General features: G+C 36.2%; 1 protein-coding gene across 1 annotated transcript in view; it reads right to left on the bottom strand.

Annotated features, from left to right (window-relative positions):
- The window catches only part of CFAP47 (cilia and flagella associated protein 47), a 460,447-nt gene that overhangs the window by 205,504 nt on the left and 230,205 nt on the right, over positions 1-24,738 (bottom strand). The window contains 5 exon segments of the mRNA XM_068532596.1: positions 175-401; positions 1,146-1,257; positions 13,358-13,503; positions 14,778-14,848; positions 22,917-23,003. Of these exon segments, the coding sequence (XP_068388697.1) occupies positions 175-401; positions 1,146-1,257; positions 13,358-13,503; positions 14,778-14,848; positions 22,917-23,003 (643 nt within the window).

Here is a 24,738-nt window from a genome sequence, read left to right as displayed (position 1 = left end):
CAGAACAATTTGTTTCACATTTATTATTTAATGAGGTAAAAAAGAAAAAAGCTACTGAGCTGTCTTTCTGAGGAAAAGCAGCTTTCATCATTTTTATATGTAAAAACATTGTTATGATCTCTGTACATTTTTAAAGAGAGACTAATTTCAGCACATCCTGTCCTCCATTCCCACCTCGATCTTGGTCAGCCCCAGGAGGGCGATGGCCACGCGGACGCTACTGCTCTCCAGAGTGCCCGTGATCAACCTTCTCTCATACTCGATCTTCAACATCTGTTGCTGTACTGCAAAAGCCAAGGCCTTCTCCTTGGCTTCATTAGTCAGTGGCAATTTAAGGTCCACATCCAGGATTTGACGGAGCTTACATTTCAAATACAGAACTGGATCTTCCTTATTAAGCACTAGGGGAAGCAAAAACATTCATGATTGCAATGATCAGTTACGCCCTTGACGTTGTTATCCAGGATGGACTTGGGAGGTCTGAAATATAACACTGCAGTTATGGCCTTTATTAACCAGAGTAGAAAGAAATAGGCAACACATTTTTAGTAGTCCTAATTCAGTAATTCAAGAGTAAGTCGTCAGGAATTAAAGATATTTTTCTCTACAAAGAGTTCTAGTCAAGTGGTTCTTTCGTAGAAACATCATCAACTTGCTAAAAAATTCAGTGGCCATTGTGCTCCTATCAGTGATTAGAAGGTAGGAGAACAGAAAGAAATGTAAAGAAAGACATCTCTCAAGGACGGGCAAGAACTGCCATTTTCTTTCAGTAATAACCTTACACTTTAGAACACTGGGTAGAAGTACAGGTTATATTATAGTATATAGAATTTGACATTGTAGTTATTTCCAAGTTGCTTGGAAAATGGAAAATTTTGCAGAGTAAATATGTTGAATGCCAAATTATAATATTTACCTGAAGACTAAAAAAAATAAAGATTTAAAAAAGAATCACCATCGACATTTTCTTAACTGTTAAAATGGTACTCTATTCCATGTATGCTGACATAATAAAGTTAAAAGGGAGCCTTCAGAAATGTAATTATATATTGGAAAAATGTGCTGTGAGGGTGCTTAGGTGACTATATGAGGAATGGTACCATCCTTCAACATTAGAAATGAAATAAAATGCACGGATACTCTACCTTCTTCTGGAGAACTGCTGTGGTCAAGCGGAGTTGAAGAATCCATTGGAAAGAATCTGGAAGGCAAGGGGATCATACCTCTTCCTTCCAAAACATATATTAATTCTCCAATCTAAAACACAACCACACAATAATATTAAATTTTAAAAGCTCAGACAAAAATTAGGATAAATCTTTCACCTATGAGAAAAATCTCTGTACTATAAAAACATGTATCGTGCATTACTAAGCAACATAGGCCCTAAATGGGTGGAGAAAGGTAAGGATTAAATACAGCCCTACCATAGTATGAGGGAAACTTTGCATGCAACCAGAACAGAGATGGATTGAGAAGGTCTCAGGGCGGCACTGACAGCAGTTGATCGTTATAGGTACAAATATCCTTGGAAGACTGTTAGCTTAAAACAAATGAATTCAGGCAAATGAGAAAATTTTTTTCCTTCATTCTGTGATTTATTGTTGGAAGGGAGTGACATCATTTTTGCAGGGTGTCTGAGTCCCTAAGAGTCTATATTTTCAAGTGGGGGGTTTCAAAATGTGCATGTGAGGGTCTGAAGATCTTTTAGAATAAGTGATTAGGCAAGAAGTACAAAAGACTAAACAGAGAGCATGAAAATAAAAGTGGGAACAATGCAAGGGCAACAACATGATATAGGGAAAGACGAACAGAGGTGGACAAGCCTGGTTTTAATTCTGGCACTGGCACTTACTACCTACTAATAAGCCTCAGGCAAGTTTACTGAATCTCTGAGTTCCAGTTTCTTCCTCTATAAAATGGGATGAACAACACTTTTATGTTAGGAACCCAGAGATCAAATGAAAAAGGAGAGGGAGAAAGTCTCGAAAGACATATCATACAATCACAATGGATAAATATCATCTAGATCTTGATTCTTCACTGTAGCAGACTATGCTATCCCAAAACATGACTGTAGGAGTTCAGGATGTGCCACAACAAAATATGCTGCTTTGGTATATTGATTCTTTTGAGCTGTAGGCACCTGAAAAACAGGGAGAGCTTTCTCTGAACTTCCCTTATCTGCCTAAGACAGATCCTCCAAAAGGAACTCGATTGTCATAAATCCCCTCCCTGAGAGTTTCATCAACTAGGGAAGATTGACTCTTGTCACAAGAAGAGACTAGAAGTTGACACCACAACCAAACGCTGTCACAAACTATCGTATCTTTTATCTACTCTTCTAAGGGCCTATTCATTTTTCCTAAAAATCATTTACTCTCCTCTAAGTGGCTGACATCCCCCCCTCCCCTTTCCTTATTAAGATGGTATTTAAGCCTGAATTCTAAGCCACCTCAAGGAATTAACTCCTTTTTCCTTGGGTATCTCCCATGTATCTATGAGGTATACATGTTAATACACTTCTGTTTTTCTCTTGTTAATCTGTCTTTTATTACAGGGGTCTTAGTCAAGAAGAACTCAGAGGAGTAGAGGGAAGATTATTTTTCCTCCCCTGTATTTCAAACAAAGAAACTTAAAATGAAATGATAAAAACAAACAAACAAACATAAAAACAATAATGAGACAATCAGGGAAATACGAAGAATGCCTTGATTTTTGATGCTATTAAAAAAAATTACGATATTTTTAGTAGTAATGGTATCACGGTTATGTCAAAAAAGCAAAACAAAACAAAAAACAAACCCAGAGTCTTTTTGTTGTAGAGACACTTCCTGAATTATCTGTGGATAAAATGTTGTGATGACTGGGATTTGCTTCATGAAACTTGCTTGGCAATGCACTGCTGAAACTGAGCAAAGGATACAGGGGGTGATTTACTACAGTTTTATTTCTACAATTCTGTGTATTTTATATTTTCCATAATACAGTCTTTTCTTTGTTTCTTTTTCTTTTTTTAAATTGAGGTATATTTGATTTACAATATTAATATAAGTTTCAGGTGTACAACACAGTGATTCACAATTTTTAAAGGTTATACTCCATTTATAATTATTATAAAATACTGGCTCTATTCCTTGTGTAGTACAATATATCCTTGCAGCTTATTTATTTTATACATAGTAGTTTGTGCCTCTTAATCGCCTACCCCTATATTGCCCCTTCCCCTTCCCTCTTCCCACTGGTAACCACTAGTTTGCTCTTTGTATCTGTGAGTCTGTTTCTTTTTGTTATATTCATTCATTTGTTGTATTTTTTAGATTCCACATATAAGTGATATCATACAGTATTTGTCTTTCTCTGTCTGAAAGCCTTTTTTTTAATGCTGATATTTTAAGAAGTAGAAAGATAGTAAAGATGTGGTGAGACTACAGGAGGTAATGCAACAATTGTTGCCATTTCACTTGTTATCTAAGATATTACAATTTTTTGGTATATTTTTATTATGTGATTAGTCTACTTTTGTATCATTTACATATACGTTGCTTGTTCAAAGACATCTTTAGAATAATCTCTAACCCTTTGCCTGGCACGTACCGGCACTTAAGAGATCCATTTAAATGGAGTGAGAGCAGGCTTCCCAAATTTCACGTGCATGTAAATCACCTGAGGGTTTAAAATAAAAATTAAATTAAGAAAAAACCAAAAAAAAAGATCTAGGGTGGAGCCAAGACTTGAGAGGATGAGTGAAAACATGGACTGACAAATTTAGGTTTAAGCCACACAATGGATAATCTTGTACCAGAATGGGCTTGTGACAGGCATGCAACTAACTACCAGGCAAGCAAAAGGAAACCTAACTTCGAAGCTGGGATTGTAACTAGTTTGAACTGTTCCACAGTCTTAAAATAATCTCAACTGTATGTTTGAGAGACTACTCCAAAGATATCTTTGAACAAGCAATACACACATAAATGATATAAAAGTAAACTGATTACATAATAAAAATATACCAAAATATTGTAAATATCTTTGATAACAAGTGAAGTAAAAATCTGGAAACAATATAAGAATGAACAATTTCTGATTGTGAGGACAATTTATTTACAGCTTCATTATCCCTCCCCAAATGAGATTTGTTTATAATAAAATTAATTTTGTCTTGTACTTTCATGATAATGTTCAATACAATTTTATTAATTACAATCCACAAGTATCTTTAGTTCCTGCTGAAAAATGGAATATGGAAAACTTTGAATGTTTTAAATTGCTTAGCATTTAAATCTGTGCACTCCTGGTAATAAATAGTATATTATATATAATTTTCATATAGTAATTTTTACTAAGCAGCCATGTACTTTTCAAACATAAATGCAAGCTAGCAATCTGAAATGTGTTTACTGTGTATGTGTGTGTTTTACTACATACAACCCAGTGATCAATACTAACGTTATAAAATTTTCAGATCCCGCAAGCTGCACAGTGTGGCCAAAAAATTTTTTTTCAGTGATAATTGGAGTGCAAATGTATCAGTTCACCAGAGACTGGAGAAAACAATATGTTAAAATTTTACTTTTAATTTTTTTCTCATGTTTATTTTTATCTAAAAATCAGTTGTTTTACCCAAAGTGTAGTTGATAGAAGAAATTTTCACATGTTGAGGTATGGGGAAATCATTCTGGCTTATATATGATTTGGCTCAAACTTTATGCTAACTAGAATAGCCTGTCTTATGGCCTGTGAAACATGAATTTTACATCTGCCTTAACCATTAAAGAAAAGAATAAAAATCATTGGAGTAATTGTGGTTCAGGCATTCAAAATGGATGCGGGTGGCTATTGCGGATGTAGTTTCAGACACATTCCTGCATCACTGAGAACTCGACCTTTCTGAACTGTTTCAAACTTAAGGACACCACTAGCCATTCTCAAAACAATACCTGCTAGCAGCTGCCAGCTGCAACATTATGGTCTCAAGGTCTCCTCTTGTAACTGTGAAAACACTTCAGACTCCAAACCAATCCTTGCTTAACAAGATCCTTACTTCTTGCCAGCTCCAATCCTAATTCTTGACAAACAGCTTATGTAACTTTTTGATTTTTGCCTATATTAGCCTCCCACATTTTGTAGTCTGGGAGAACACAATTCAAGTGCCTCTTGAATCTTGTGTCCCAGGCTACAGTCCTCAGTTTAGCTCAAATAAAACTCTTTTCTATTCCTACTATAGATTGTTAATTGATGATTTGTGTCGACATAGTCTTCATAAGAAATTAGACTTGGTGAGTATAGAGTTATAATAATTGCATTTTTTTAATGTGTACCTGAATGAAACCAGATCTATATAGCTTGTCTATGCCATGAAAATGAATACCAACTCACAGGGTTTAATACAAAAGGAGTAAACTGTTATTTTCCAGAATATTTTTCTAAAATGTAAATTATAAACAGCTTCCTGGCCATTGATTAGCCACTTGAAATATCAGTTACTAAGACTCCATTCAATTCAACTCTACATCTTAAACAGACAATATGTTATCGTTTCTCAAAAAAGTATTTTGTCTAACTTGTTCACTTTCAAAGTTCTTTTTTATTTAAAAGAAACAATTTAATTGAAAATAATGCCTGTTCCAGCAAATTATTTAGGGAAATCATTTGTAGTATCATTTAATTATTTCCCTCCACTTTTCTTGAAATAAAATCAGACCAGGGAAGAATACAAATGCAATAAAGAACTCTTTTAAAGTGGAGATGCACTTTTCATTTCAAGTGTAGAGGCAGTGACAAGGATACTGACAGTATGCGTCAGTACCTATTATCTAACGCATAATAGGTACTTGTCAATGTGAGCTGTTCTAATAGTCACCTATTAAATTTCCTTTCTGCTCTTAATTTTATATTTTCCAGTCGGCATGTTTACTTGAATTTATATTTTCCAGAAAGATGCCAATGCCCACTGTCAACTGTAAGAAACCCTCACAAAAGATATTTTGTTCTTCCTATGTATCTAGTTAAATGCAGTCCTCAAACAATACAGTTCATGCAACTTTACAAGAAGACCAGCTGTTAATGACCCAGAAAGGAAGAACACAAACACTAAATTGGTGGGAAAGTTTTAATCCCAGCTCTGCCACTAATTAGCTGGGTAACCTTGGCCAAGTTATGGATGCCCTCCAGATACAAATAGCCTCAATCTTAAAAAAAAAAAAAAAAAAAATTTCTAGACAGAAAATCAAGTCCCCATGTTGTTTCATAGGTCTTAAATTTTACTTATTCTCTTATATTGGCACTAGATCTTGCTAGGTTTTATAATTTGTGTATTTGAATTGGCTGAACAATATTATGTTACCTTGATGACTGAACAGGCAAGTGAGACCTAAGCTAAAATTCTAAAATGTTATATTTCATACACTAGAGAGAGATCATTAATCACTGTACGTGACTATTTACTTGACTTTGTAATAATTATAAAATGAAACTGATCAGTAAGAATAATTGCCGTTCTTTTAAAATACTACTTTTCATAGAATGATTGGGCTAGGAGATTCAGTGAGGGTGAGAAGAAGGCATATGGAAAGATTTATATGCCTGCACTAAAAATTTCAACTTTTTTAACACAGTTTTAACACATTGTTAATTGCATGCCTGAGAGATTATTCCACAGACATTTTGAGAAGGCAACATATATTTAAATGGCATAAAATACGAACTGATTGTTTAATGAAAACACATGGTATGTTGTAGGAAAACATCTCTGAAATAAACAGGAAGCTGGGCCTAGACTCTAGAAGCTACTGTGGCAATGAGATTAACAATCTCTCTTTGCCTTTATCACCATATTTTTCAGAAGTTTCTATTCAAATTTTTTGCCACCAATTTGCTCTGCAAGTATTGATAAATGAAAATTTGCTTTCCCTTCAAGTGTGAACATCACTGAAACTGCCATTAAGACTGATCTTTATAACAATATTCTTCACAGTTCTCTCTTGTCCCCTTCTTTCCCCCAAATCCGACATCATCACCTCTTCTTTCCCCATTGCTTCTCACATCCTTCTATTTGACCGCTAGTAAGTGAAAAGCAGAGGGCAGTAGAAAATGGAGGTGTGTGGAGTAGTGTAATAGACTGCAAGAGTCTCCTAGCCAGTCTCTCAGTCTCCAGTTTCTGTCTCTAACTCTTAATCTACTCTCTGTTTTGGCTCCAGAGATGCTTTCTGAAACAAAATGAAATCAGATCACGCCTATGCTCAATACCTTCTACTGGGTTCCCACTTTCAATAATAATAAATTAAGTTATTCAACTTAAAATTCACTGCCCTCATTATCAATCTGACTTACCCATCCAACCCATTTTCTGTCATTTCCAACATTCCATTCTCAGAATTGGCAATTCAAGTATTCATGAAATGTCACGCTTAGTTCTTTTACCTAACGTTCTTAGAATCTTCTCCTGAGCACACTTCTCTCCCCAAACTCTGTTTATTGGCAAATTTCTACTCATCCTTCTTAACCAAACACCTCTATTAATCAATTATCCCTGCCTCTGTTATGCATTCTTCCCTCTATTCTAGAAATGGTCACAATCTATGTTATAGAAATGAGTGGACATGTTCCAGGACACCACGCACACAAGAAAAGAGTATGTCTTTCAAGGGGCATTTTGTTGAGGGCAAGGTCGTCCCAGCATAAGGCTGCATCCATCGAAGGAAGGAATGTATTTTTCTAATTCTTATGAATGTGCCATAAGTTCAGCAAGCATTTTTTGTAAACCTGGAGGCAGCACCTACTTCAAATTAACACAAAGTTTCTGTGTGAGCTGGGCCAGCCTTGTGCAAGTTTGTTTTCTCCACTGGAATGTAAGTCCCTCTTGAGTTCAGTGTTCCTGCCTTTTCTGTGTGTTCACTCTCTCCATACCTAGAAATTTGGCTTTATACAGTTGGTGAATTAAACTGTGTTGGGAGGAGTGAACTGAATGATAAAACGAAATTACTGAGAATATAGCTTGAGGGTGTCAAATTTCAAAACTTACAAGAAGCCATACTCCATATTCTACAGTTTCCTTCAAGAAGGAGAGGGTTCCAAACTTGCAACTATCAGATAAATAAGTTCAGATCTAACGCATAGCACAGTAATTATAGTCAAAAATAGTATTTTATAAACTTCAAAGTTGCTAAGACCCTAGATCTTAATTGTTCTCAACACGAAAAAGAAACAATAATTGTGTGATGTGATAAAGGCATTAGCTAACGTGACTGTGGTAATCATATTGCCATACAGAAATGCATCAAACCAACATGGTGTACACCTCAAAATTACACAATGTTATCTGTCAGTTATATCTCAATAAAAACAAAAGGATGAGAGGGTCCATAAAGTTAACATGGATTTGGGAAAATAGGAATTACTGTTTCCTCATATTTTACATGTCATTTGAAGTGCAGTCCCCTGGAGCTAACATACTGGTACCCCAGAGGTATGCGGAATCTTTACAGACTAATTGGTTGTATCATTGATAAGGGGCCCAGAGGAGACCCCCGAAAATAAATAACTACCATTGGGTACAAAATGTTCATTTTCAGATTTTCTTCTCATATTTTTCTTGAAAAAGGCTGCAGTGCTTATTGTATGCTGATGGTTTCACAGTTAACAGGGGCAAGGAAGGTAGGTGAAGCAGGAGAAGGTCTTGCAGTGTGGAGGGGCTCAAGCTATGCATATCTTTGAGAACATTTACCACATTGGTGAAAACTTCAAAGTTCACCTAACCTGCCCCCATATTGCCAGCAGGCATCCTGTGGTTAATAAATGTTTCAAAGTGTTTATGAGCCAGACGGGATTTCCTCTTCTCTATGTTTCCCAGGGAACAAATCAGGGGTATGGCCTGTGGGAAGGAGTGTAGTTACCAATAGAAAAAAAAAAAATGCAGTTGTAACAAATCGAAAGAAAAATCAAAGGGCGAATGAAATGTGGTCTGCTGTTAAAAATCATGGAAAATAAAAGAAACCACCCGCAAATAATACTCGGTCCCTCCAGCTATAAAAATAACTTTCATAAAACTGAAGTTAGTTTGCTTAAATGTTAAATTATACAAAGATTTTAGCATAATATAATTTAAGGTTTTTACCTTGACAGTCTGTAAAATTACGCAAAAATCAGTATTATTTAAGTCTGCACCTTAAATTATGATTGAAAAACTTGCACACTGATTGCAGAATAGTTACAAATATACATAACAGAGACTGCCAGCTTAATCTCTGCATCAGCAGAGACAGAGAGACTGAGGGAGAATGAGACAAGTGACAGTGCAAAAAGTCACGCGAGGGGTTCCACTTATTTACGCAAACCTAAGGCAGATGGACAGAGTGACATACAATATATTTAACAATTGGTATGGCACGGCCTTAGACTAAATTGTTGTAAACCATAAATCAACAAGAAGACCTTGCGGGGTCTTCTACCAGGCAGTGGGCACCCTTGCCCTCTCAACTCTTGATTTGACCTGGCAAGGCTGGAGCTCTCTTTGGTGTGGAACAGGACCAATCTGCATTGCATAAGTTGCTCAGGGATGCTGACTCCCACTTCCTCAAGTCAGCAAGATATGGACTTTGGTTTCTATTTGTTTTGACCAAATTCTGTAGACAGAAAAAGGACAATGTAGGACTAGAAGCTAAAACTACTGGGGGGGAGAAGGAGTCTGGTGTGGTTCAATAAAAAGGCTCATGTGTTGGTGGAAAAGGGCTGATCAGGCCACAGTAAGTAGCTACAGATGGAGTCCACTCTTAACCCAGGCCCCATGTCAAGGATCCCTGCCTGATGCCCCTGCCTCTCTCATAAGGATGATCCCAGCAATGCTGGGTGGTTTCTGACTTTGGAACCTAGGACTACACAGAGCAGATGTTCACATGGGCACCACTGTGAAGACAGAGTCCCAGGGTTGTGTCAGTACATGGCTTTGTGCTGTGCAGTGTTTGTGTGCTCTGTGTGGGGGTCTGTCACAACCCCTTCTCTCAGAAAGTGCATTTCCTCAGGGACTGGGTCATGATTCTGCTCCAGGTTCCTCCATTCAATCTGCCCCTGTCTACGCATGAGCAGAAATCTCTTTGGATTTCTACATTTAAGAGCATGAATTTTTAGGGCTTCTGTAGATTTTCCCCTAATTGAGGAATTTCTATGAACACTGATGGAAGTTCTGTAAAACTGTTTCTACTTTCAAACAGCTATTACATAAGTCATTTCGTTTTATTTGAAAGTTCAAAAGGAACAGCCAAAATGAAACAAATGGCTGACTCTTGATAGCAGTTTTAGTAGAAATGTTTCTGTTTTACACATGGACAGCTATCAAATTGGGGCCTAATTACTTTACAGTTTTCAACAGGTGGTTCTTAATGGCAAGGCAGTTATCACACATTCAATAAGAAAAGGAGCTAACTAGGTGGACTTGGATGTTTGATTATCTATTTAAGCATGTAATTGCATTTTTCAATATAATTAGCAATAAAATTGAATGTGTAAATTAATAGATGTGTTTCCCCACTTAAGTAATTGTAATTCAATGCAATACTTTAGATTAGGGGCATTATTTCTCAATTGATAGCAATATAATTTCTTGATCATTGTTTTTCTTAATATTTTTTCTGATAAGAACAAAATATATGTAATCAAAAGACTGTTTTAATAAACTGAGATGCCACGTTAAGTGTAATTATATTTTGATTAATTTAGATAAAAGTTATGGAAGTAAATATTAATATTCGAATATCTAACTAAAAGAATAATGGGAGTTCCCTGGAGGTCCAGTGGTTAGGACTTGGTGCTTTCACTGCTGAGGGCCTGGGTTCAATCCCTGGTTGGGGAACTAAGATCCCGCAAGCCATGAGGCGTGGGCAAAAAAAAAAAAAAAAAATTTTTGAAGAATAAAAGCAAACTCCTTACCATGCTATTGAGAATTAACCCTAACATTTTTCTAGGGCTATGTAATAAGTTGATATAAAAAAAAGGGATTGTGAAACATTTTAACTATTGGTCACATTATAGTTATTATTTTTCACAAATTTTGATATAGATGAATTCAGTTAAACCCTAAACTTTTTTAAAAGAAATGAAGAACAAGATTTAGCATTACGATAAAATAGCATTTTTTCTTCCTAAATGGTCATTTTCAGTGTAAAATTAAACTATTTTTTACATGTTTAAGAAGCTATACTATTTTTCAGGTGTAAATAATCCTATAGAAAACAGGTCAATATAATACCTCTTTCCAGTTACCATTATTTCATTGAATATGCATTCAATATAGTACATAATTGATACATAACTTATACATTTGGGACTATCTCCTGGGGGTTATAAATTCCTTCCTCAAATCAACACACGGCAGTGTCTTTCTGGAAGGCAATAATGCCGTAAAACGTTTCCTCTAAGCCTGTCTTCTTTCTTTCTCTCTCTCTCTCTGTCTTTGTCTCTCTCTCTCTCTCTCCTTTCTCCCCTGTCTCCTCTCCTCTCTCTGTCTCTCTCCTTCCCTGGCTTTAGAGAAGCAAGATGCATAGATCCCAGAGCCAGAAAATTAATTCTGTCAACAACTTGAGAGAGCTTAGAAGCAGCTCCTTCCTCAATTGAGCCTCTGAGGAGAACCCAGCACTGGCCAATCCCTTGATTGAAGACTTGATAGACCTAAAACAGAGGACCTATCTAGGTCATGTCTGGATCTCTGATCTGTGGAAAATGTGACATAATAAATACGGATTGTTTTAAGCCCCATGTTTGGTAACTTGTTATGCAGCCATAGATAACTGATACAGATAGGGCCCAGCAGGTCAGGCTTGCCTCCACTCTGCTCCCATGGGACTTCCTTATCCAACCATTATATTGGGCTGGCCAAAAAGTTCATTTGGTTTTTTCCGTAAGATGTCTCTAGTAGTGCTTAGTTGTCTTTAACTTCATTAGAAACAATTTTGTTAGATTGTATTGTGACAGCTGTCATATCAGCGTGCATTTAAAAAATAACTTATCAAAATTGGTGAATTTTTGTGTAGCCAATTTGATATTGAAGATGGAAGAAAAAAAGCAACATTTTTGGCGTATCATAGTTTATTATTTCAAGAAAGGTAAAAACGCAACTGGAATGCAAAAAAAAGATTTGTGCAGTGTGTGGAGAAGGTGCTGTGACTGATTGAACGTGTCAAAAGTGGTCTGTGAAGTTTCGTGCTGGAGATTACTGGCTGGACGATGCTCCAAGGTTGGGTAGAGCAGTTGAAGTTGACGGTGATCAAATCAAGACATTAACTGAGAACAATCAACGTTACACCACACCGGAGATAGCCGAAATACTCAAAATATCCAAATCAATTGTTGAAAATCATTTGCACCAGCTTGGTTATGTTAATTGCTTTGATGTTTGGGTTCCATGTAAGTTAAGTGAAAAAAACCTTCTTGACCATATTTCCGCATGCGATTCTCTACTTAAATGTAACGAAAATGTTCCAGTTTTAAAACAAATTGTGACGGGTGATGAAAAGTGGACACTGTACAACAATGTGGAATGGAAGAGATCATGGGACAAGCGAAATGAACCACCACCAACCACACCAAAGGCCGGTCTTCATCCAAAGAAGGTGATGTTGTGTACATGGTGGGATTGGAAGGGAGTCCTCTATTATGAGCTCCTTCCGGAAAACCAAACAATTAATTCCAACAAGTACTGCTCCCAGTCAGACCAACTGAAAGCAGCACTCGATGAAAAGCATCCAGAATTAGTCAACAGAAAATGCATAATCTTCTATCAGGATAGAATGGAAGTCTATAGAATGGATAGTCTTCCAACAAGACTACATGTTTCTTTGATGACCAGGCAAAAACTGTTACAGCATGGCTGGGAAGTTCTGATTCATCCGCCATATTCACCAGACATTGCACCTTCGGATTTCCATTTATTTCGGTCTTTACAAAATTCTCTTAATGGAAAAAATTTCAGTTCCCTGGAAGACTGTAAAAGGCACCTGGAACAGTTCTTTGCTCAAAAAGATAAAAAGTTTTGGGAAGATGGAATTATGAAGTTGCCTGAAAAACGGCAGAAGGTAGTGGAACAAAACGGTGAATACGTTGTTCAATAAAGTTCTTGGTGAAAATGAAAAATGTGCCTTTTATTTTTACTTTAAAACCGAAGGAACTTTTTGGCCAACCCAATAAAATTTACTACTAGTGTAACTCTTTGCTTATTCTTGAGGATAAGCTCTTTGATTAGCAACTAGAGGGCTGACATTGTTATCTACATTCCTATAGTCTTCAGCTGCCTTCAAGTTGCCTGCATTGGTTATTCCATTAAAGTGCCAGCCCTTGATGAAAGCACACACCACAGTTCCATTCTCACCTTTTTGTTGCTGAGGATGATGACACAGTAGCGGGTGTGCATGCCAAAGGGGAGAAAGAAGAGCTCCAGGCTTGAAGTCCCTTCCGCTCCCAGGTGAAGAGTATGTGTAGAGCAGAAGAACTCTTTGATGAAATTGGACTTAATTGCTGCCAAAACATGAAGTAGGGCTTGTTTACATATCATTTCGTAAGTGCTGTTCAAATAAAGCAGCTGTTTCAATTAGTGATTAGAGTTTGGGGATGAATTTTAAAAATGTTCAAAGCATTAGCACACAAAATTAGATGATGCATTTGTTAATGAAAGTATGGGGGACCCCAGCCCAAGCTTGACATAATAAAAATGTGTAATTATGACCCTCTATTAAAGATTCCTTAAAAAACAAAAGGAACTTCACTCGTGTTTAAAATTAGCCTGGATATACATATAAAAATAAATAGCAAAGAGATCATTCCAGAATCTTCAGCTTTTTTGTGGACTATGCAATGATTCAAATTACAGGGTGTAACAGACAACTTAAACTGGAAATAAAGGACTGTTTATAGTTTTATCTTTTTGTTAGTTTTTAAAACATATCCACAAACTCCTCAATACTGTGTTGAATGTGGAGATACGGTGGGCCAGTTTTAGTGACCTGATCCTAACGGAGAGTATGCTAGAATGCAGCAAAATCAAGCAGTATGACTTCTGACACTAGATCAGAAAATGTAATACAACTTCTTCCTAATCATCTCTCTTTCCTGGTTCACTTGCTTTTAGAACCAAGTTGCTATCCTGTGAAGAAGCCAAGGCCACACAGAGAGGCCGCATGTAAGCGCCCAAGACAACAGCCCCACCCTCGATCTGACTGCAACTGCCTGAGAGACCCTGAGCGAGAGTCACCTAGCTGAGGCCAGTCACCCCCGAAGTGTGAGAGATAATAATATAAGGCATTTTTGTTATTTATTACCACTACATTTGGGGTGGTTTGTTCTGTAGCTAGAGATCACCAGCACATCCCCATATCCATTTTCCTATCCATCATTCTATCCACATTTTCTAAATCTATAGTTATTTCATAAAACAAAGTAAATCTGTCTTCTGCTTAACATTTTAAACATGGTGAGACCTGTCACCTAAATAGGTTTAAACAGTTCAGAATAAGCCAAAGGAAACATAAAGGTTCCTTATCGAAATACATTCATTGTACAGGCGAGGAAACTAAGACTCAGCAGTGAAAGGCAAGATGTGGACAGAGTTTTCCAAAGGGTCATGGTGCAGAAAAGGCTGAGGACCAACACCTCGGGCTCCCATGTGGCTAGCAATCCCCAGGGCTTACCGTTCTGTCTACAGTCGGATTTATTGACTATTTCATTTCATATTATGCTCTATATATAAAAATAAGAAATGCAAACAAATAAAAGCTTTTATTTGCAGCACTCACAGGTTTTTAAGGCATCTGGGGCCTGGGAACAGCCCTCAGCAACATCATGTTCACTGCTACTCACAGCACCGCTGTCATAAGGGAACAGGAAGACAACATCAACAGCACAAACAAGACTCAAAAACAATATTCTATCTTAATTCAATCTTACACATCCTTAAAAATTATGGCTACCTACAATACGATATGCAAAGACCACAGATGTATTTCCAAGACCATTTTTACGTTTATATTGTTTTAGAAATTTTAAAAATAAGAAAAATCATTTATATTTTCACCATTGCTTTTCTAAAAATTTGGTAAAAACAATCCCTTTTTACTTGCAAATACTGTAGAGAAGTAAACAGTTGATAATAATAATAAAAACCCAAATCCTCAGACCCCAAAGGAGGGTGTCTCAACTTAGGACTACATAGGTAGTCTCTCCAAAAATGGTTCTAGAACCTGATTTCTTGAAAAATTGTCTTCTCTAAGCTAACTGTTCCCACATTTGTTTCTTTCTCATAAAGGTAGAAGGAGACATGGGCAGCTGTTTAATCTCTTGTTGCACTCCTGAAAATTAGCCAATCACAGCCTGAAGCAAGGGCCTCCCTTGAAAGGTTCCATGGCTTCCAGAACCCATCAATTTTCTCCAAATTGCTCCTCTTGGTATTCATGATTATTTTGCTGTCAATTAGTACCTAGGCTCTAAGATATTGTTTGCCTGATTTTTTTCTGAGAATATAAAAATCCCGTATTTTCTCACCTTGCCAGCTGATTTGTCTGAATTTGATGCTGTAAAAATATACTATTTCTAAGTAATGTTCTTCCAACCATATCCATTCCTTTTCTCCAAACACTGTCTTTTCTTTACACCACATTCTTAATAAGGTTATTTACCACATCTTGTCATTATTCTGTGCTTTACTTCTACTCACAGGCATTCTGACTATCGGTTTCAGTAATCCCCTTTTTTTAAAAAGAACATTTAATACTTTTATGTCATTTGAGCATTTGATAGATACCTGAAGGCTATGCTAGACATAGCAGATGGATATTTTAGCATTTATAAGAGAGACTATACAAAGAGTGGAAAGAACAACAAAGAATGCTTATTTCTCAAGGTACCGCTCTGATGCCATCGCTTTGATAATGGAGCTCTGGGTAGAATGCCTGATTAAAATGCTCAGATAATCTCTAAACCTCATTTTGTTCAATACTTGCAATCACTAGCCCTTCAGTCAGTTTTATTTTTTCATAGTGAATAGAAAAGCAGAGCAATTTGGGCTTTGTCTCCTTTTTCTTTTCTTTACCTATTTTGTTGGAGAACAGCTAATGAAAGTGCCTTTTTGAATAAATCAGAGTTGTCTTATCCTCAAAGGAAAGTCTCAAACCCAAAAAAATTGAGTTACCTGTACTATTTATGGTAAAGACAAATAAAAATAATTTACAGACCTAAGAATTTGATTGACTTGCTCATAAAGCTAATGATTGTCATGATTAATTCAGAGACATCAGAAAATAATTGAATAAAATAATCTGGCTCAGGAAAATTCTACTTTACCTGATCAATGTTCTTGACCCTAAAAATTTGATGACAAACCCAACTTGATCACAAAACCAGTATCTTGCATGTTCCAAAGACAGAAAAGAAAACAATTCATTTACCCTTTTGTTAATCCCCATACCTCAATCCATGCTACCATTTTCCTAAATGCTCATTGATTATTGTTGAAGCTAAGGCAGAGGGAGCATTTCAAAGCCTTGGTCTTAAGGAAGAATAGCATCAAAAAAGGCTAAAATTATACAAAACACTGTAGATCAAGCAATGGAATATTTTCTGCTAATTTAGTAGTAGGCCAAAGTCAGAGAGTAGAACTTACTTATGAGGTGGGAAGGGATGGCATTACTTTTTCCTCTGCAATAGTGGTATACAGCTCTTTTCAAGCTAAAATAATCAAAACGATATTGAACTGGTTCTAGTCAGGGCATGAATAAATCAGCTCCAAGAATGGCTTCCTTCTCAAGCTTCTCCAACAGGGAAGGAAGATCTTTATTATAAGCTTTCATACTTCTGGGTTAGCATTCAGGGCTGCATCCAAACCAAACAGCAAATGATCTGGTTCAAGTCTAGTTTTTATGCATCACAGGAAGGAATATAAGAGGATCAATTTTTAGATTCATTCCATCCTCCATGTGTCCATGAGTTTGTCAAAATAGGGCCCCATGGCCATCTGGAGGGCTGTTAAAATGGAATGTTTGCTGCTTTTTGTACCACTTTGGCTCCTGAACAGTTGAGAAGTCTCTAAAGCAAGGGGTACTAACCTGTGGTACAAGGACAGAGTGAATCTGTGAATTTAAATGAGGAAAAATTCATCTTTATGTCCACTAACTCTTAACGGCAATTTAAACCAAACCACAGTAGTAGTGATTAACCATACTATGACTTGATCACCAAACAATCACAAATATGTATACATCACATTTCAGTTCTTGCACATATCTTGAGCTGTCATTTATTTCATTGCTACTTTTAAAGAATGGTAGTTAATCTCTACCAGTAGATCTTACTATGTATTGTGTTAATGAAGAAGTATATATTTTAACATATTACAATTTTTAAATATTTTGATAATCTACTAGACTATCACTTTCTTCTATGCTATGGACTGAACTGTGTCACCCTTAAATTCGTATGTTGAAGCCTTAACTCCCAAAATGACTGCATTTGGAGAGAAGGCATATTGTTAGGTAATCAAGGTTAAATAACGTCATAAGGGTGGGGTGCTAATAAGACAGAATTAGCATCCTTATAGAAAAAGACACCAGTGAGCTCAACCTTTCTCTCCATGTGTGCACAAAGAAGAGGTCATGTGAGCACACAGTGAAATGGCTACCACCCATAAGTCAAAAGAAGAGGCCTCAGAATGAAACCTAACTTGCTGGCACCTTGGACTTTCCAGTGTCCAGAACTGTGAGAAATAAATTTCTGTTGTTTAAGCCACCCAGTCTATGGTATCTTGTTATGGCATCCCAAGTAGACTAAGACACTCTGTAATCCTTGCATCTTATTTTATGTATTTATAAAACACTATTCTGTGAAGTAGAATAGGCTTCATAAGACTCTGCTTTCCTTACAGACTTGCCTAATTCTAACTGTTACTAATTATTCAGTGTAGCAGAATGAAATATTTTAAAATCATGGCTCTCCAGAACCCAGCTTTTTTTTTAAAACAAGAATCAGGACTCAGAAACATACCTCTACCAGGGCCTTCTTTCATTTGGGTGGCTATTCTGGGCCAAGCTATACTGGGAACAATGACGAATGATGCAACCCCTCAGTTCATAGAGTATCCAGTCTGCCATGCAAAGTAGCTCTACAAGAAATAAGTACAAAGCAGAATGATAAACACTTCAATACCTCTTCAACTTGAATTCACACTTTCCTATGCTGATCCTATAGTCCATATTTATAAGCGTATGCCTTGTACTTCCCCTTGCCTGCCTGCCCCCCACTCCCCCCAATGCTTCTGCAATTCCCTCTTCCTATGATATTTCTATATTTGTAGGATATTTGTAGGCAAGTTCTGCCCCTGCTTTAGATTCTGGTCATCAAGATCATACTCATATTTCAGATCCCAATTTGTATATGATAAAGGAGAACATGGTGTATGCATGGAAAAAAAGGTTACTAGGACCTCATTTTTCTCCTTCAATGTTTTATCTTTCACGAAGATCTCAATAATATCTACGTAGTGATATTCCTTGCCAATCAGCTCACAGAGCATATACATATATATATATATATATCATTTTTTGGTATAACACATACTACTGAATGCATTCTGCCCTGTACAATTGCTTCCATTTGTGTAGATTTTTCTTCTTCTCTGCTTGATGGTTGGCAACTTTAGGGCCAGATCTGCGACTTATTTATCCCAATATTTCTCCAGTACTAAGAACAGTACTTAAGGTGCCACTTAGTAAAAATTTATTGAGTGATAAATAATTCAAAATTGCTGGAAAAAAATTGCAAGTCATATCACTGTAGGAAATTGTTTACAAATTGCCCATTTCTGAGCACTGCTTATCCGTCACTCAATTTTAAAGTGTGGCTAAAATCAGTCTCCTGTCCTTATCCTTTCTGATAATCCTTGGGATTTAATTAGAATAAAAACTTCTTAACTGCTCTTGCTTATGCTCAGGGATCATGTTCCCATAACGTAAAATATGTGATGAACATAAAGTTTCCTCATCCATGTGGTTTCAACTGTGTTGTTTTATATGTATCTGTTGCTTAAGAAGACCAGTTTACAGAGACATTTTACATTTTTAAATAGGAGATCCATTTTTATGCCACCTGAAAGATAATTTCAGCACTTTATGGCTCATTTGAGAAGAGGTTATTTATCATGTGGGGAGATATTAACAGAAGTGACTCTGAAGAGGAGTATCAGTTAGTATACGCTAGGTCATGCTACAGTAACAACTCCACATCTCAGTGGATTAACACAATAGTTTATTTCTTGCTCACACATGTAGTGATCCTTGGTGAAGGAGGCCTCCATTTCTAAATGTGCCTCTCTCATAACTGTGGCAGGGAAAGGGGACAAGAAAAATTGCTCACTGGGTCTTAAAGCTACCACCTGGAAAAAATAGTCAGCAGTTCTCACATGCCATTGGCCGATTAAGTTATGTGTTCATGGATAACTTCAACATTAGTGGGGAAGTGCAATATTACCATGTGCCTAAAAGAGGAAAACAAGGATATTTGTAAAAGAGCTCTAAAAATAATCCAGTTAGCTTATAGAGATTTTTAAAAACATTTTCTTGTTCTCTTATGTTACCTTGATGATTAAGCCTAGAGACCAGACCAGGGCTTTATTGAGATAATGTAATACTTATTATATGGTGTATTACATATGAAAGTTAATCATAGAGGTACTGCACCAGACTTCCATTCTGGTCATGATTGAAAATGCATGTTCTTAAATTTTATTTGTGTCTGGAAATCTGTTCAAGACAAACATTAAGAAGAGCTTTAAGAAAAACAGGATGTGTCACATTATTAAGTATTGTTTTATTAAGATTATATTTAAAGATCAAAAGGCCTCATTATGCTGATGAAGCCAGATTGATGAAATATTAGATAACATTGTGCTGTTTGGAGGAAAAATGCTCTTTTGTGTTCCCCTCAGGGTGGAACTTGCTGGTTGCCTATCCCAATAACCACTGGCCCTTCCCTCCTCCCTGACAAAACCCTCATTTTCTTTTGATGTGTATGTGGAGAAGGGCAGTTTCTCAGTCTTCCTTCCAGCTAGGGTTGGTCATCTGATTAAGGTTGGATCAATGGGCTACAAGCAGAAGTGCTACGTGGTATTTCTAGGAAGCTTCCCTTCCAGAAATAGGGCACACTCTTATCCTTTCTGCTGCCTATAAAGTGGACTTGATTGCTGGAGTTCTGGATACTTCAGCTGATCCTTGAGAAAATGAATAAAGGCTTGCCTGTTACATGAACCGGAGCCTGGAGGTGTTACACAGAAAGCAGTCAGGACCCTAGAAGAAGGAGCCACAGTAATGCTTCTAATAAATCTGTTCAGAATTGTCAGAAAAGCAAGCTTTTTGGTGAACTTGAGACTATTCTATCACAACTCAACATATGGATTTGCGGCTCAGTATTCAATCCATGTCAGTGCTGAAATGACATACCAAGGACCAGCCCTTTTCCTTGAGGAACCGTGTGGCTTTCGCCTTTGTCTCACCCCTGCCTTTGATCTGGGAGACAGTCTTTACAGAGGTGTACAGGAGTAAATCTGCGATCCTTTAAATTAACGGCTCTGAATTTTTCTTTGAGAGCTAATCTGCCGAAGCCTGACTACTCTATGTTCTCCCTGACCCAACACTCAATGTCACTGTACCTTTATGTTTCTTTTCTCACAGGAAGATTTGAGAGAAGAACTAAGACAGCACAGTATTATAAATACAAATGGAAGAGACTATATGAGAAATAACGATCAATAAAGTTTGAGACTGTGGTAGACACACTTCTTAAGCGATACTTCATGCTGAATTGGGAATTATTTTGCATGAGTATTTCCAAAGTTTCCTTCCTTTCCTAAATTAAATTACAAATGCTTTCATACTTGTTGACTCTATTTTGTTTTTGATTTGAAAGGCATAACTTAAAAACATATCTTTACCTGTAGTTTGAGATTCTATGGCTTCAATAATTCTGGAACTTTGGGTCTAACTAAAACCACTTCAGAACATTGTATGAAGAAAAATCATATTAAAATCTGGGTACAGAATTTCCATATTGTGTTCCAAATTATGAAGGTAGACTCAATATTTTTGCTCTTCATTAAACAGACCCACTTTGAGTTACTTCTGCTCACAGATACCTACAGCATTTCTTTGAGATTTCACTCTAGTTTAATTATGTGATACTATAAATTATTTGCAATTAATGTGAAGAAATTGTTTCAAAGCCATTCAGGCAAAATCTGTGACCACAAAGTAACTTCTTGATCAAGAAGCAAGGGACTGGAAAAAAAAAAAAATCCAGGAGAACTGTTTACCGAAGTTTTTTTGGCAATACTAGCATTTCATACTACAAAGAAATTAACATAAATGCCTACAATATTCCATTCCTATGATATCTATAATGTTGCCTTATAGCTCAATGTATCAACACTGCCAAATCCTTGCCTCTTGGAATGTTTTTGCAGCTAAAAGGATGACACTGATGCTGTCAAGCATTACACAGAGACAATGGTATAAAATACACTAAAAACACAGTAGTAACGGTCAAGTGCACTTCTATAATAGAAACCTGCATTATTTTGTTTCTGCCTGACTTTCTTCAACCTTTATAACATTGTTTTATTCTACTTCACTTTAAATAGCTATTTTATAGTTTAAAACAGATGAGACATATGAGGCAATCTAACTTTAAAAAATTCTACTTCTCTATTGAGAAGTCAAAGTTCCTTTCTAAACTAAATACAGACTTCATAACATGGGTCAAATAAGCTTAAATACAGTTAATCCTCATTATCCAACAATTCTGTATTTGCAAATTCACCTCCTCACTAAAACTGATTTGTAACCCACAAATCAATACTCATGGCACTTTCACAGTTGTTCGCAGGCATGTGCAGAATGGTGGAAAGTTCCAGTAGCTGGTCACACAAGTTCCCAGCTGAGGTCAAATATGGTGACACTGGGCTTTTCTATTTCAGTTTTCCAGCATAGATAAGCAGAGGATGGAGACGGTAGGGGGTAGTACACAAGTACAGAAGTGCAAGCCGAGGGACTTCCCTGGCTGCGCAGTGGTTAAGAATCCACGTGACAATGCAGGGGACACGGGTTCAATCCCTGGTCCAGGAAGATCCCACATGCCGCGGAGCAACTAAGCCCGTGCGCTACAACTACTAAGACTGTGCTCCAGAGCCTGAGAGCCACAACTACTGAAGCCTGTGCGCCTAGAGCCCGTGCTCTGCGGCAAGAGAAGCCACCAAGATAAGAAAGCCTGCGCACCGCAATGAAGAGTAGCCCCCTCTCGCCGCAACTAAAGAAAAAGCCCACGCGCAGCAATGAAGACCCAACACAGCCAAAAATAAAACAAATACATAATAAATAAATTAAAAAAAAAAAAAAAAAAGAAGCACAAGCCGCTCTAGCTCTGAGGTCACGAGGACAGGGTTTAATACCCTTGTCTCGTACCTGTCAGCAGGACTGCCTCAGGCAAGTCATTTAACACTTCTGAACTTCATTTTCTCTGTGTAAAGTAAAATAAAGTGGAATCTACCAGGATAGGTTGTTTTTAGGATTTACAATTATAATCTATGTGGTTATATATACTTCTCCTTGGAGTAATGGTGCAATATTCACTAACTGAGTGTTTATGGCAACTTTATAGAACATAACTACCATGAATAATGAGAATCCACTGCATTTACTAAAGTGCATATGTATTCAATTTTCATGCACATAAACCTAGAAATATATAAAGAGAATAACAGTGTGAATAATATAAATTATATATATAATATAAATTAAATATTTCAAATAAATGAAAACTACCGTGTAATTATATAACAAGTTTACTTGAATGCTAATTTCTCAGAAATTATGAGCATAAAATATATGGACATTTACCCATCGTTCATGTGGTCAACAAATTCTCCAACTTCAGTTAATTGGGGTGGCAAATAGATAAATGTTGAGGATTCCACAAAAATGACACTAAAATAAATGAAAAAAGGATTATTTTGAATTCTACTGTAACAAATTTCAGATGACCACAAAACATTCTTATTTTAAATTATTTTCCATCATTCATAAACTATAATTAGAATCAGAATAAATTACAATTCAAAAAGTCCATGTGCTCTCATTCTGCGACTCAAAACGTAGGCTAGAAAGAAAAGATCTGGAATGGAAATAGGTAAAAAATGCTATTTTTATATGGAAAGTCAACACTGAATTCTCATAACAAGGAAATTTAGAGCAAAAATGACCACCCAAATTATATTCCAGAAAGAAAGAGGAAATTACACACTGATCTTAATACAGTCAGAGCTATACACATTTAATAATTTCTAATCCTATTTCCAGAAAAGAGAAACGTTTCTTCCAGGAGTGGACATGAGATTTGGGTACCTAGTTAAATCAGTGCATTAATAATTATGCCATCATCTGGAATCACACAGAAATTCCGTCCTTCCTATATAATAATGCTCATTCCTTCAAGAAACAGTTTTGGAGACTCCATTATGTGTTAGGTATGGGACTAGGTACTGGACAGTACAAACATGAATATGTTATCCTCTCAGACCCCCACAATGTAGAGAAATGATACTCTAGCGGCAGGTGAAAGATATCATGAAGAGTCATGTCAGGAATGCCTAATCCCTCCTGCAGAGTTGAACAGAATCTGTATAATATTGTTAAGAACAGATTTATCCAAACTTGATTTGTTAAAGGAAACCTTTTTTATTATGTAACAGTTATTAATATCTCACAATACTAGCTTTACAATGAAAAACAGATCAGTAATAAAATTAATCAAATGTTTTAGTCTTAAAACACACACACATTCACAAACACACATATATGAACTAAACTGCAACACATTTATATATCCTAACATTTGAATGCTGACATCAGTTTTTGTCCTTTTGTTTTAACTTGATATTTCTGGTGCCTTCATATAAGGGTTGTAAGGAATTTTATAAATATTAAATAATAAAAAGTTTTAAAGAGACAAAATTAACTGTAATAAAATGCAAACTATGAACAATGCAAGCTATGTATCAAACTAGCAGATTTGCTTATATCACTGTAAAGTTACAGTTAAGCAAATGTAGGAATAATTCCTCTCCAGAGAGCAATTTAAACGTAAAGTCATACACTAAATTCTCATTTAAATATCATAAAATTATGAGGCAAAAAACATAATGTTTCTTTTTATTTCTATAAATCCATGGTGACTCATTGGGCAATTTATTTTGGTGATAATTTGTTCTGGCTAAAAAACAATCACAAGGATAATATTACTTGACACACAAATAAAAAACTAAACCAATATAATAAATATTACATTTTTCATATACTATACATGTACCATTTTGAGATAAAATAGCATTCTGTATGCTTCTGTTTGAAAAATCCCTGCTTAATTACAATGAACATGCTTTCCTCAAAATAGACATATTAATTGTAAAATGAAATATAAACTGTCATTAAAATGGAAAAAGATCTTGTTTCATTACTGCAGTTTCCAAATCAGTGGTTCTCATACTTCAATGTGCATTATTATTATCTGGAGTGCTTGTTCAAAATGCAGATTCCCAAGCTTCTATTTGCATGAATTCTGACTTAGTCTGGCATGGATTCCATTTAAAACAAGCTCTCCAGGTGTTTTTAAAATAGCCTGTCTATGGATTAAACTCTGAGTAATCTTGACTTAGACCAGCAC

The sequence above is a fragment of the Eschrichtius robustus genome, chromosome X (assembly GCF_028021215.1).
Source record: "Eschrichtius robustus isolate mEscRob2 chromosome X, mEscRob2.pri, whole genome shotgun sequence".
NCBI lineage: Eukaryota > Metazoa > Chordata > Mammalia > Artiodactyla > Eschrichtiidae > Eschrichtius > Eschrichtius robustus.
This window is presented reverse-complemented; position numbering and strand designations above follow the sequence as displayed.